This window comes from Dermacentor albipictus, chromosome 9 (genome assembly GCF_038994185.2).
Source record: "Dermacentor albipictus isolate Rhodes 1998 colony chromosome 9, USDA_Dalb.pri_finalv2, whole genome shotgun sequence".
NCBI classification, from domain to species: Eukaryota; Metazoa; Arthropoda; class Arachnida; order Ixodida; family Ixodidae; genus Dermacentor; species Dermacentor albipictus.
The window spans coordinates 10,500,001-10,512,237 of NC_091829.1; the positions used below are offsets into that span (position 1 = coordinate 10,500,001).

The window sequence follows — 12,237 nt, forward strand, 5'->3', positions numbered from 1 at the left end:
CGGAATCGGCCCATGGTTTTTGCATACCTAGAACAAAAATGCACGGAGCCCTAGCCATAAACAGCTTCGCTTTAATTAATGTTTTTAACAAATGTTTATACGAAGTATGAGACTCTTGAAAAAATAGTATTCCCAGTGTGGCGTCTTATATACGTAGGTTCGATGTAACACTCGCATGTCACTTTTGTCCGCTTTGAAAGATATCATAAATAAGCTTTACGAGCCTCTGTAGGCTTTCTTGCTGTCATAGGTCGAGCACTAAGGTTAATGTTCCGAGAATCTTCGGGTCGCAGATGACCACGCGGTAGACCCGACTGTGACTGCAGTAACGTCGACCCGCAGCGCTGACGAGTTTGTTATAACGAAACAGTCGCACCAGTCAGTGTATCGATAGGCAAATCAAAATAAATATAGAATAAGTAAAACTGCCGCAGAGACAGAGCGAATGAAACTATGCAACTCCAACGCAACGTGCCGTCTCCATAGTTTCGAAAAGATTCTTGCTTTATCCTATCAACCTATACACACCTCCCTGAATCTAATACGCGAAATGAGAAAATTGCGGTGTCCGGTCATCAACAGCAGGAAATGCGCGAGAGAAAGGAGGATGGTCCGGTACACGAGCGAATCGCATCGATTATTGGCGTTGCGGTATCCAGAAGCCCGTAACTTTTCTTTCCTTTCTGTCTGGCTTCTGTTTCACGACAAACACGAATATATGAGGAAGAATGAACAAATATTCCTTGAATGCGAGCTTAATAAAATTGAGCAGCTGGGTTAATATCGAACTGCTGTTCGCTCGTTCATGTCACTCGCCACGCGCGTATATGAAGGTGGCGTACAACGCGTTCCGGCGGCTTGCGAAACGTCTCGTGTATTTGAACGCTTCGTCGTTGCTCAACGATGACTCCCCCAGACAAGACGGGCGTGCACGTGGCCCCTTCGTCGCGGCTTGTCGCCCACCAGGCGAGCTTGCTGCTGTTCTGCGCCATGCTGGGCGTCGTCCTGTCGACCCACGGAGGCAGCGGCACGCTCCTGGGTTTCTTCATCGGCCTCAGCAACGCCATGATGTTCCTGGCGCACTTCATACTGCTCTACGCACCGTTCGGACTGTTCTTCGCCACGGCCGCCTTTGTCGTGCAGACGCGCAACCTGCAGGTGCGTTTGGCGCAGCGTTTGGGTGAGGGTGGGCCGCGTAGTATTTTTACTCTTATTTGCACGATGGACGGACCAGGCGCGCAATCTAACTCGTCTGGCCGTAGCGCGCCTTCGCCTGTAGGCACGACGGTTGGGCGCTACGGTCTTGGGCGTCACGCTCTGGCCGTGGATATACCCCCCCCCCCCTCTAATTTTGTCGGCGTACAATTGAATTGCGGCATCTCACACTGGAACGGCACCTGCACTGATTTAAAGGCACCACACTGGTAGGAGAGGGGCTTATGCGCATCACGTGATGTGTTGCCCCCGCCTGAAATCGTTGAGAGCTTTATTCGTCCACCTTTCGCCCGTCGTGGGAATCGGCCCATAGCAAAACGCGGCTCACCACGGTCGCAATGGAGCGCTGTGCACTGTGTATTCCAAGGACAATTCTTTCTTTTTATTTATTTATTTATTTATTTATTTATTTATTTATTTATTTATTTATTTATTTATTTATTGTATCGAAATACGAAAACACCTCAACTTTGGTCGTCACCTGACGCACGATGGCAAACTGAAAATTTGTCCCGGCTGGTTTTCTGCAAAGGTACGGATACAACGCTGTAAAGAAGGGAACGATTGTTGTTATCTCCTCATTTGAGGTCCTACGCCTACATAACGCATGTCGCGAGCCCATTAGCACAGAATTTATGAGACAGACTGTAACGAAGATATACGCCTATACATGATTTCACGAAAAGACATGCTCAGCACGAAGCAACTACCCTCGGTGAAAGGGGCTGGGTTGGGGGACCTCTGCCGGGAGGAGGTTGAGGTTGTAAACCCTTCCCTTCAATGCGCCACTGCGCCATGTACCAATGGGCAAGAGAAATCTGGAAGTTCGCGCCGCCGTTATCGAAACCTGCGCGATGGTGGCTGCACTTTCGCGTTGAACCATGACACCTTACACGTGGCTTTGAACTAGGAAAGTATTCTTGGAATTGGGGGGGGGGGGGGACTTTTTGCAAAAGGAATATAGATGCATCACCTAAGAAGTAAGTATAGGTTGAAACGTGCGTCAATTTTTCTTCCGCTCTAAGTTCTCCGTCAAATTTACAGAAATGTAGTAGCTATTTATGTTGTTGAATAATAGTATGTTAACTTTTCCTTCTTTTTAAAATAATAGAGCGCCAGCTGTTAAAGTGCCTCGAGCATCCATCTAGTGGCTGGGCAATTTTGCATGTATTAGCGAGCTTCTTTCACGCTCGGAAAAGCACGTATTGAGCGACAGAAAGCTGCATCGGTAGTTTTTCATGTTACTCTAGAATTTCCTCATCGACAGTTTTCATCTAACCGTAACATTTGAGAAGTTGAATTATGAATTAGGACTATATATGTAATTAGAATGAAAAAAAATACAATCTTAGTATCTCCAAGTGACGGCAAACAACATTACCTTGGTTCTGTCCAGCTACATGGCATTCGCATATTTTTAAACTCTGGCTAAAGTTAGCTAGGGCACCCTGAATGTACAGGGTGTTTCACGTAACATGTGCCAAGGATTTAACAAGAGAAGTGGTTAGCTGCAGCTGAATGAAACCAACAGCATATGGTTTGCCGTCATATGGTGCTCCTGAGAGCATCTTTTTATATTATCTTTAATGAATTCATTAACTGAGTTGAATCATGCGAAATGTTTAATATTCACTTTAAGGCCCAGTTCGCTTCGTTGTGTTGTGGAGGGGGTTCAGGAACGACCAATCCAATTTTTTTGTGGCAACGTACATGCTACATGGGCGATTTTTTTTTTGCCTTTATAGAAAGCCCGCGAAATATGAAACAATATCACGTGAAATTTAGGAAATTCGATCGTCTTCATTGTTGAATGTGCCATCTGAACTCAAAACGAATTCATGTTTCAAATCCGTAAAAGAAAATGTATATTTTGTTATAGGCGAATGTTCTGTCAACAACTGTCGCTGCTATATCTGCGCAGTTTCCGTTTATTGCCCTAGTGGCGTAGTTAGATGACTTGTCGTGGCCGCCATTTGCCCCGGTATATGACGAACGACCGTGCACTTTCGAACGAACGAACGAACGAACGAACGAACAAACAAGCCACTCGGGAGCCCTTCTCCGGCGCCGCAGCCCCTGGCCTCCCACCTGGCGCTGTACCTGTTCACCGTGGGGCTGTCGCTGGTGGTGCACGCGCTGGTCGTGCTGCCGTTCGTGCTGGCGACCGCCACGGGGCGCAGCTTCCGTGGCCTGCTCCAGAACGCGGCCACCCCGCTGGCGGTGGCGTTCGGCGCCGCGTCGAGCAGCGAGACCGTGCCGCCCGCCATCGCCGCGCTCGAGGAGAGCCTCAACCTGGACACCAGGATCGGTGCGCTCCCTCTCCACGTGGGAAAGCGTGGAGCAGTAGGGCCTCCGAGACCGGGCTGCGCGCGCTTTGCCCGGTTTCGGAGGCCACTCTTTTAGTTCCAGAGAATTACGCTTAAGAACACCAGAGCGAAACATCGCCTGGTGTCTGCGGGCGTCACCGTCGTGGCTATTTAGCTAGCGTGGGCACCGTTTACCACGAAAATGCGAGCAGTACGCCGAGCACTATACGTGAGAGCAGTACGTGATTTGCGTAAGCTTTATGGATCATGCTTACAGCGAGTGACCTTGCGGATCGTTGTATTGGCGTTCATTGAGGTAGCTCTTTCGTCGCGAATTCGTTGTTGGCGAAATTAGGTTTCTTTTACGGTTTAATTTTTACCATCGAACGCTTTTTCAGAACGTTACGAAGAAGATGCAAAAATGTTGCAATTGTGCATGGCCAGTGTGCCTTATTACCATATAATTTAGTGATGCGCATAGTGGAAAGCGTAGTTATTTAGTTATGCGCTTGAAATTATGCAAGGAAACTCAGTTATTGTGAATAATCATTCATGCGCTTCATTGCAGTGTCATATCTTACTTTGGTGATTATGCAATGAAACTCGATGGCTCGGAGTAGCAGGGTAAATGCATATTATGTTTCTGATCCAGTTTTGCTGCTAGAGCGGCGAAATTGTACGTTACCACGATCCACTTATCTCTGAGTGTCTCCACCGGCACTTGTGTAATAGCTGGGGGAACAGGAGGAGCTTAATACAGCGCGCGTAACGCGGCCGTCTGAGGAAGATTTAGCTCGCGGGCTCCTCTCTAAGTACATGGGAACGGAGGAATATTTTTCTCGGCCACCGCAGCACCAAATGTGACAAAGTTTGTTGTATTTCTTAAAAAAAAGAAAAACGTTAAACTATAATGAGTGTTGGCACTGGTATTTAGGCAGTCGATTTTTGTAATAAAAATTGAAGATGGCAATTTTTCAGACCGCAACACTATCAAGTTCACAACTCGGTAACTCTGGAATGAAAGGGGATATTACAATTGTGTCAGATACATTCAATATTACATTTAAAGCGGGCAGACTTGGTGTATTATTATCGTCGCCCTTAAGTATACCACTAATACGTGAATTTGTAAGCGTCATTTTTTGTTTCTTTTTATTTTAAGGAGTAACGATTTCTGGCAATATTTGTAAAAAAAAATTCAGGCCCTAATGAAAATCTTGCTTTCAAATGTCACTAGAATTGAACTTTATCAAATCTTACAAATTTTATTAAATCAGAAAAGCACCTCTGCGTTTTACATGTATTTGAATAGGTGGCATGGGAGTTGGGCCCGAACTAGAGCTTTCCCTTAATACTCCTATAAAGGAGCGAAGGAAGATGGCGCTACTTCCTGCAGTCAAGTTTAGAATTCGCCTCAGCGTTGGCTGGAGTCGTATCCCTCCGGCCGACGTAGCCACCTCAATGTCACAGTATCTTCATGGCTGCGGAGTTTCATGTAAACATCACTAGAAGACAAACGGTGCCAGTGTCTGTTAGAAGCCCTTTGTATGATTCCCGCTGGTCTCCATGCGGGGGCCGTCTTGTCGGTTCAAATAGCAGGGCAAAATAGGGTCAAAATGGCGAGCCATAATCCAATACGCTTCAGAAAAGGCTAATCGGAACACCACGTACGCGTGAGAATGTGAATGTGTGATGTGTGATGTGTGATGTGTGATGTGCGATGTGGGTAGTCAGCTGCTACACATTGCCTAGCCTGAACATTATACACGGTGTCCCACGTAACTTCAGCCAAACTTCAAAGTTATACAAATGCCACATACCTGGGCAGAACCAAGGCAGTGTTGTTTGCTGTTGCTTGGAGAAACTTAGATTGTCTTTTTGATTCCGCCTAATTTCATAATTAATCTTTAGTAATTATTCGACTTCTCAAATATTTTACTTACATGAAAAGTGTCCATGAGAAAATTGTAGAGGAACATAAAAACTCCCTATACAATTTTAAGTTGCTCAATACGTGCTACATAAAAGTGTATTTCCGCGCGTGAAAGAAGCCCGCGAATGCACGAAAAATTACCGCGCGACTGACCGCCCGAGGCACTTTGCGTGCATTTGCGAGCCTCTTTCACTCTCGTAAAAACACTTTTGCGTAGCACGTGTTGAGCAACAGAGAGCTGTATCGGGAGTTTTTCATGTTGATCAATTTTCTCAGTGATACTCTTAATCTAATTATGATATTCTAGAAGTTCATTAAGATTAATTCTGTATTCACAAGGAATGAAAAAAAAAATCTGAGTATCTCCAAGCGACGGAAAAGAGCATTACCTTCGTTCTGTACAGCTACATGGCATTTCCATATTTTTAACGTTTGGCTGAAGTTACGTGGGACACCCCGTATAAGCGTTCGAAAAGAAGCTGCACTAATGTTGCTCAACATGGAGAGTACAAAAAAAAAAAAGACGCGCGCTACTTTTTTTTTTTCGTTGTGTTTGCTGTGGCCACGGTAGTGTAGGGCTTTCTACTCTTAGCATTGACATGCAGGACTCAAAATAAATGGCGGGGTTGAGATTCGAAACCACAAATGTCCCACCACTATGATAATCAGCGTGAGCGGCGTTTTCTAGCTATCACGGTTAAGGCAAGGTCGTTGAGAATTAATCTAGGCTTATTTTTTTTTTCATCGAGATTCGCTTGTGTTAAGCAAGCCAGAAAACCGGGAAGCTTGTTTGCCTTCGATGGTTGGAGCGCGGCTTGTAAACACTTGCTTAAAGAAAGGCGACAGCAGAAGTGCTTGAGTTGTACGTGTGCTCGCCTCTAAGCGTTCCTTTGCGGGTGGATAATTGTTTACCATTCTTGAATAATTTAATTTGTCGCGTTGCCTCCAGTGCATACAGTGAAAAGTGGCATGCTTCGATCATCAAAATAAGAAGTAGTGGTGTTTGGTTCAACACTTTGAGGAAGATACCGAAAAACTCAGAAATACGTTATCGTTAAAACAGAGCGGAACAAAGAGAACTCAACGAAAGACACTTAGCTTATTTCCTCTGCTTTTCCAACTGCGGACTGATGCCACCAGCTCGAGGTTCCGGCCTTGGAGTTAGACCGAGAGAGAATGCGAATGCGTATGATAAACCTGTTCCTGTTCGAGTAAGCTGCTGCACTGGCGAGGGGATACTGATGGACTGGGATGGTCTGGCCGTAGTGACCAGAAATGTGAACTTGCGCCTTCCGACCATCTCCTCGTAGTGGATACAGGAAGCGCGTTGTTACGACCCTGTGTTCGCAGTCCGGCTCCTGGTTCCCATCGCGGCAGTTCTGAACACAGATGGCACATCAATCTACATCACCATCAGCGCCCTGTTCTTCGCCCAGACGAAGACTGACTACGTTGATCTTCGCACGGTCTTGCTTGTCTGGTAGGTTGCCGCGCATTGGCTGATTGGTTAACTCAGAATGCAGCGATCGTCTCGTGTTCCGTTGTGTGCGTCACTTTCGACGTGCCTTCAATCTGAAGTTTATCATGTGTTGCAACTCTTTTTCGCATTTGTGAACTAAGTATGCTGCTGGTTAAGCCTGAATATTAATTGGAAAGTTGCTGTTTATGCTAAAATCACAAAATTTGTGTGACATTTTATGATGTGTACGTGATGTCTTATCGGCCTCCTGAAACTTCTGGTGTCATCGCTGTCGTCTTTATGATCATGCCATGTCTTTCTTCTCAGAAAAAGAAATGCATTAAAATTAGAGGACGCTCCCAAAGAAGTAAAACTCTTGCCTGGGCTAGTTGGTTCATGCTTGAATGAGTAAAGAACAAGGCGCAAAAGACCAGGACGGAAGAAAGCGCGCAGTAAAGCGCGCAATTGCTACCAATTCTCTGCAAACTAATTTAACTAAGCCTTGTTTCCATTTGGTGTCAAGTAGATTTGGTGCTCAAGTTCAACGACTACAACAGGCAGGCTTTCCGCCATGTCTGATTTCAGTTGTCTGCGAAGCGATGCTCCAACAACTCAAGCACCCGCCTCTTATCAGGGAGCCAGTTTCACGCAATTCTGTTGCGGTAATTCCGTACCTCCATAAGGTATCGCACAACATTAAGAAAGTGGCGAGCAGGAATAATGTTCAGATTGTCTTCTCGGCGCCTTGCAAGTTGTATAAGCTTTGTGCCATGAACCGAGAGAAACGCCCGGCTTGTTCAATTCAGCATCACAAGAAGTTCACTGAATGCAGGACACGTGTCGCGTAGCAAATCCCTCTAACCTGTGGCTGCACCTATATCGGGCAAACAGGTCGATGTTTCAGTGAGCGTGCTATTGAACATCGTCGTAATCTGCGCAACAATGAAGGGAGTGTGCTTGCGGAGCATTGCAGAGGCTGCACTGATGCCGCCCTCAGTTCGAAAAAACTAAATTTTTGAAGTGTGGAAAAGACAGGTTCGAGCGAGAGATTGTGGAAGCCTATTTAATCGAGAAAGAGGGAAACAAATGCATCAGCAGGCCGTCCATTGTGCTTAGTGACAAGGAGACTACTTTTTTAGAAGGCTCCATGTAGGCCTCATGTTAGAGTGATTACATTTAGGTTTTTCCGTCTGTCTTCCTTTTATTTATTTATTTTTAATTTTTGTTGACTATATTTAGTGGCTCTTACAGGTTTCTCAGCGCCCCTCCCCCCCCCCCCCTTTTTTTTTTTGACGCAGACGCTCTTCTTAGACCGATCGTTCAACTGTTCTGTCCATTTCATCGTTTGTCACACGGTTCATTTTTCGAGCGGTCACACGTTTTATCAATTTTATCGGTGTGTGACTTTAGAGATTTTAGATTTGACGCAGGCGCTGTTCTTTAGACGCCCTTTCTTTATGTTACTTCGTGTTATTCGTTGGTCATTATTCTCATAGGAGTGCGGGTTTTATGACTGATTGGTCCTTATGTGTTTGGATGGTGTTATGTGGTGGATAGTTTGTAGTGAAGCGTAGATGGCACTTCTTATGTCTCGTTTTTCTCCCCGTTGGCTTGGTAATGACTGTGCTTGATGAATTGCTTCCTGTGCTGCTCGACGTGTGGTTCTTGTTTGCTGATTTCATCTATTGTGCCAGATATGGTTCCTAAGTGGTCGATGGATTGCTATATTTTACTTCTAATGTCTCGTGTGTGATCCGGCTTGGTTGACCTACATAAGACAGGCTTGTTGCGGAAATAAACTTAGTTGTGGGTGGCGCCGGTCCTGTCGTTTGTGTTCTTCTTCCGCCCTGGCCTTTTGCGCCTTGCTCTTTACTCTTCCAAAGAAGCCCGTGCTTTGTAGTCTCGCTTTGGTTTTTCACCGAAAACTGCGTAGCTGTGTGAAATAGTCGCTGTGATAGTGACGATTCATGCGTCATTTTATTTTATGTAACCTCGTTTGGAAGTTATTATCGAAGTATATTTATAAAACATAATTTCTATTACTGTATCTTTGCCGGCTGCCACATGTACCAGCCACATCAATTTTCTAACTTTCTCGTTGGACTGGCTGATTAGTTAGCAAGTATTTCCGGTTTCTTTCTTCTTTCAACATAGTACTTCCCAAAGTCACTGCAATGTTCATCTGATATGAAACAAAAGGAAAGGAATAAAGTAAACAAACGGAATGACGAAAGTTATGCGCGCATTGGATCCTTAGAGCATGAAAAAATAAGAATCACATCGTATCAGCTGAACTTATTCAGCTGGTAGTCGGCTGAAAAACATTAAAGAAGAAAGGGAGAAAGCAGCTAGAGTTGTGATACGAGCGATGTGGTACCACCGAAAAGAAAAGCTCAAATAATTTGCTTGTCGCCCTGGAAAATTATTAACAGCAATTATCAAATTATTGATACCAACTTCCACTTCGCAAAGTGGATTTATAGTATCTGCGAATAATTATAAAGTTATGAAATTAAAGAAAAAGTTACCTACACACCTTACTACGCGTCGTTACATCTTGATTGCTTGAATGAAGGGCAATAAATATGCAAAACGGACCCTTTTTTTTCCAGTGGACTAAGCAAAAGGACGACGTGAATATTAAATGTCAAATGACGTGCTTCTGAAACCAATACGTGGCGCAGTTCAATGATGTCTGTGGCGCACCATTTCAATAGTGTTATACTTTCACATACTGTGTAATGGTGCCCGAGTTTTATGTACCACTGCTGTCCTCGGTTTGAGGGATTGCTGCAACCGTCACGCTTAAGGCACCACTTATCGTGGTGGCTTAAGTATTTATTGCTTATTTTATTCAATATGATTTATGACCCCCACTTAAGCTAGCAATGGGCTAAACGTCATTTGCGTTCCTTCTCTGAAACCGACGTGCTGGCGTCAACGCGTAAGAGAGAATCAGCGGTCGCGGTTCTATATATATATCGCATTTTCGGTGCGTCACAAAGTAACAGTATTTGGAAATGGGTGTCATAAGCGTCGACGTTTTTCGGTGCCTTGTGTAATTCAAGGTCTTTCGCCTGCGTCGCAGCGCCCTGTCTGTGCTGTGCAGTATGGCGGCGCCCACGACAGGCGGTCCGAGTTACCTGAGGGTCCGTCTGATCCACGAAGCCGTCGGAATGCCGACGGATACCATCGGGATTCTCTTTATCACAGACTGGATTGTGTGCGTGTTTGGGGAAAAACAGCCGCTGCCGCTGCATTTTGTGGAGCTTGTCAGGCTATGGCCACAATGCGCGTTCAACTTTAATTTCGTATGGCAAACGACGTGGTTGCGTGCGCTGATGGCCAGTAATGACTGGTTCGTGCGCGTTGCTACTGCTTTGCATCACGTATCCGTCAAATTTGTAATTTAACAGCTACACTGCGGTCCTTATCAATGCTCTTTATGCTTGCCAGCGCTTTTGAGTAGGATACAGAGGCTCGAACTCTCCTGCATAACAATTTGTGCTCACGATGACGCGGTCTTGTAAGACTCATTTACGCAGCACCGGTGTCGACGTACCTTCGACACAGTTCGCGGAAAACCTGTGAGTGAATTAATTTAATGTGTTGCATGATTTCAATGTATTCGACCTTGAAGAACGACAGCTATGATGATGACGCTGGTGATTTCAGGGAAGCCCGCAGACTGTTGCAGTTGGCACATCTTGCTAGTAAACCAGCTCGGGAGACGAGGGGCTCGCGACGAAGTTGAACACGGGAGCAGGCCTAGTATTAATAATGAAAGGCCGTACGTGGAGTGCAAAATAACTCCGAAAGGAGCCGCGGCTGCGGCAAGCTGATATTCGTCATGCTGTGGCGCTTCGTTACCTGAAAGTTGCGGGCTTTGTGAGATGTGTTTTAGTGCTGCATGCCATCGGCATGGAGGATTTGATAGCGTATTTTAGCATTTTCCGTGGACGGTTGTGGGCGCGTGTTGCGATAAGAAACGGCGTGCTTGGCGTGGTGCGGAGGGGAAATGCTAACGACAGAGGGGTGGAAGATGAGTGTTAGGCTAAGGCCTTGAAACTAGGTGTCAAAACGGGCATATTTTTCTCAACAAAATTTGATAAGCGCAAAAGCTCCGCACATTAACTTCAGTCGTGGAGTAAGGACAGCTGTCAAGAGGGCACACGCTACAATAACTTTCTTAGCTGTTTAACGTTACTGTTCTTGCCTTCTTTGTTGTCTTTCAGAAGCCGCCTGGCGACCGTGGTGGACGTGCTAACGGGTCTCGTTAGCGTCTATGTGGTGCAGCACTATTGCGGCTTGGAAGAACAGCCCACCATGGAGGATGCGAACAGGGACATCCCGCCTGAGTAGTGTCCTCTCGATGAGAGCGCACTGCCAGGAAACACTAACTCGCGTCTTGTCAGTCATTTAATGTGATACCCGTGATAAGAGTTCTATACACTTTCAATGCAAACTGGTTGATTTAGTTTTTGATTGATTGAGTTTAACATTACAAAGCACCAATTCCGATTTTTTAAAATTTATTTTACTTGTGCGCAATGCGCGGTACACGAATATGGAGTCCATCACGCGACCACATGCTCAGCAGCAGAATGTCATTGCCGCTGCTCGCCACCGTAGCAATTGATTGAATGAAGAGCTGTACACATCTGCCAAATTTTCAGTGCCTCACGAATAAGGAGTTTTCGGATTTGCGGGGCCTGAAGTGAGTAGCGCCTGGCCTGGCTCACTGCGCTGTATTTATTTATGTTTTCCAGAAAGCTTGCCCAACAGCATAAACGAATAAATGTGTAAACGTAGGCCGGTTTCGGCGATCTACGTCAGTAGTGCTCGGTGGTTGGTCTCGTAGAACCAAGCATCATGGTCCGGTTGTCTTGTGGGAAGAATGCCCACTGCTTGCAGGTAGTGCCGTCGGATTTGGTTTGGGACATTTTGACCAGGGTATGTCTAAATGCGCTGTACTTGCAAAACGCGCTAAGACTTCTCCGCTCCTGAGCTTGCTTCCGTTGGCTCACACAACGAAACGAGGCACTTTGCATGCGCATGAAGTCTGGAAGGCTTACGCGGCTTCGCTGGATGTTGAATGATGTCATGTGTAATCTACGTATATAGCTCCGGGTAAAGTAGGTGGACTTGCCAAATATGAGACAACGTACGCCTAGCGCCTGCCCTTGAATAGGGCATCGATATGGCAGGCTTGCCGAAGGTCGACATGACCTCCCTGTTGGCGAGCTCATTCCAATAAATTCCAAAATATTTCCAAGCCCGTTAAAGTAGCGTGCGATGCGCCCATTCTTCGAACCTCATTGCTG

At 45.8% G+C, this 12,237-nt stretch overlaps 1 protein-coding gene and 1 pseudogene across 5 annotated transcripts in view; both read left to right on the forward strand.

Moving 5' to 3' along the window:
• LOC135911171 (U2 spliceosomal RNA) overlaps positions 1-19 on the forward strand; it is a 179-nt pseudogene extending 160 nt beyond the window's left edge.
• LOC135911160 (neutral amino acid transporter A-like) overlaps positions 1-11,582 on the forward strand; it is a 54,693-nt gene extending 43,111 nt beyond the window's left edge. For 4 of the 5 annotated variants that reach the window (XM_065443338.2, XM_065443340.2, XM_065443339.1 and 1 more), the window contains 5 exons: positions 917-1,158; positions 3,289-3,523; positions 6,805-6,934; positions 10,002-10,136; positions 11,149-11,582. In XM_065443338.2, the coding sequence (XP_065299410.1) occupies positions 917-1,158; positions 3,289-3,523; positions 6,805-6,934; positions 10,002-10,136; positions 11,149-11,275 (869 nt within the window). In that variant the 3' untranslated portion in view covers positions 11,276-11,582. The remainder of the gene's footprint in view (positions 1-916; positions 1,159-3,288; positions 3,524-6,804; positions 6,935-10,001; positions 10,137-11,148) is intronic. The other variant, XM_065443341.2, reaches the window with a different exon arrangement.
• Positions 11,583-12,237: the final 655 nt, after the last annotated feature.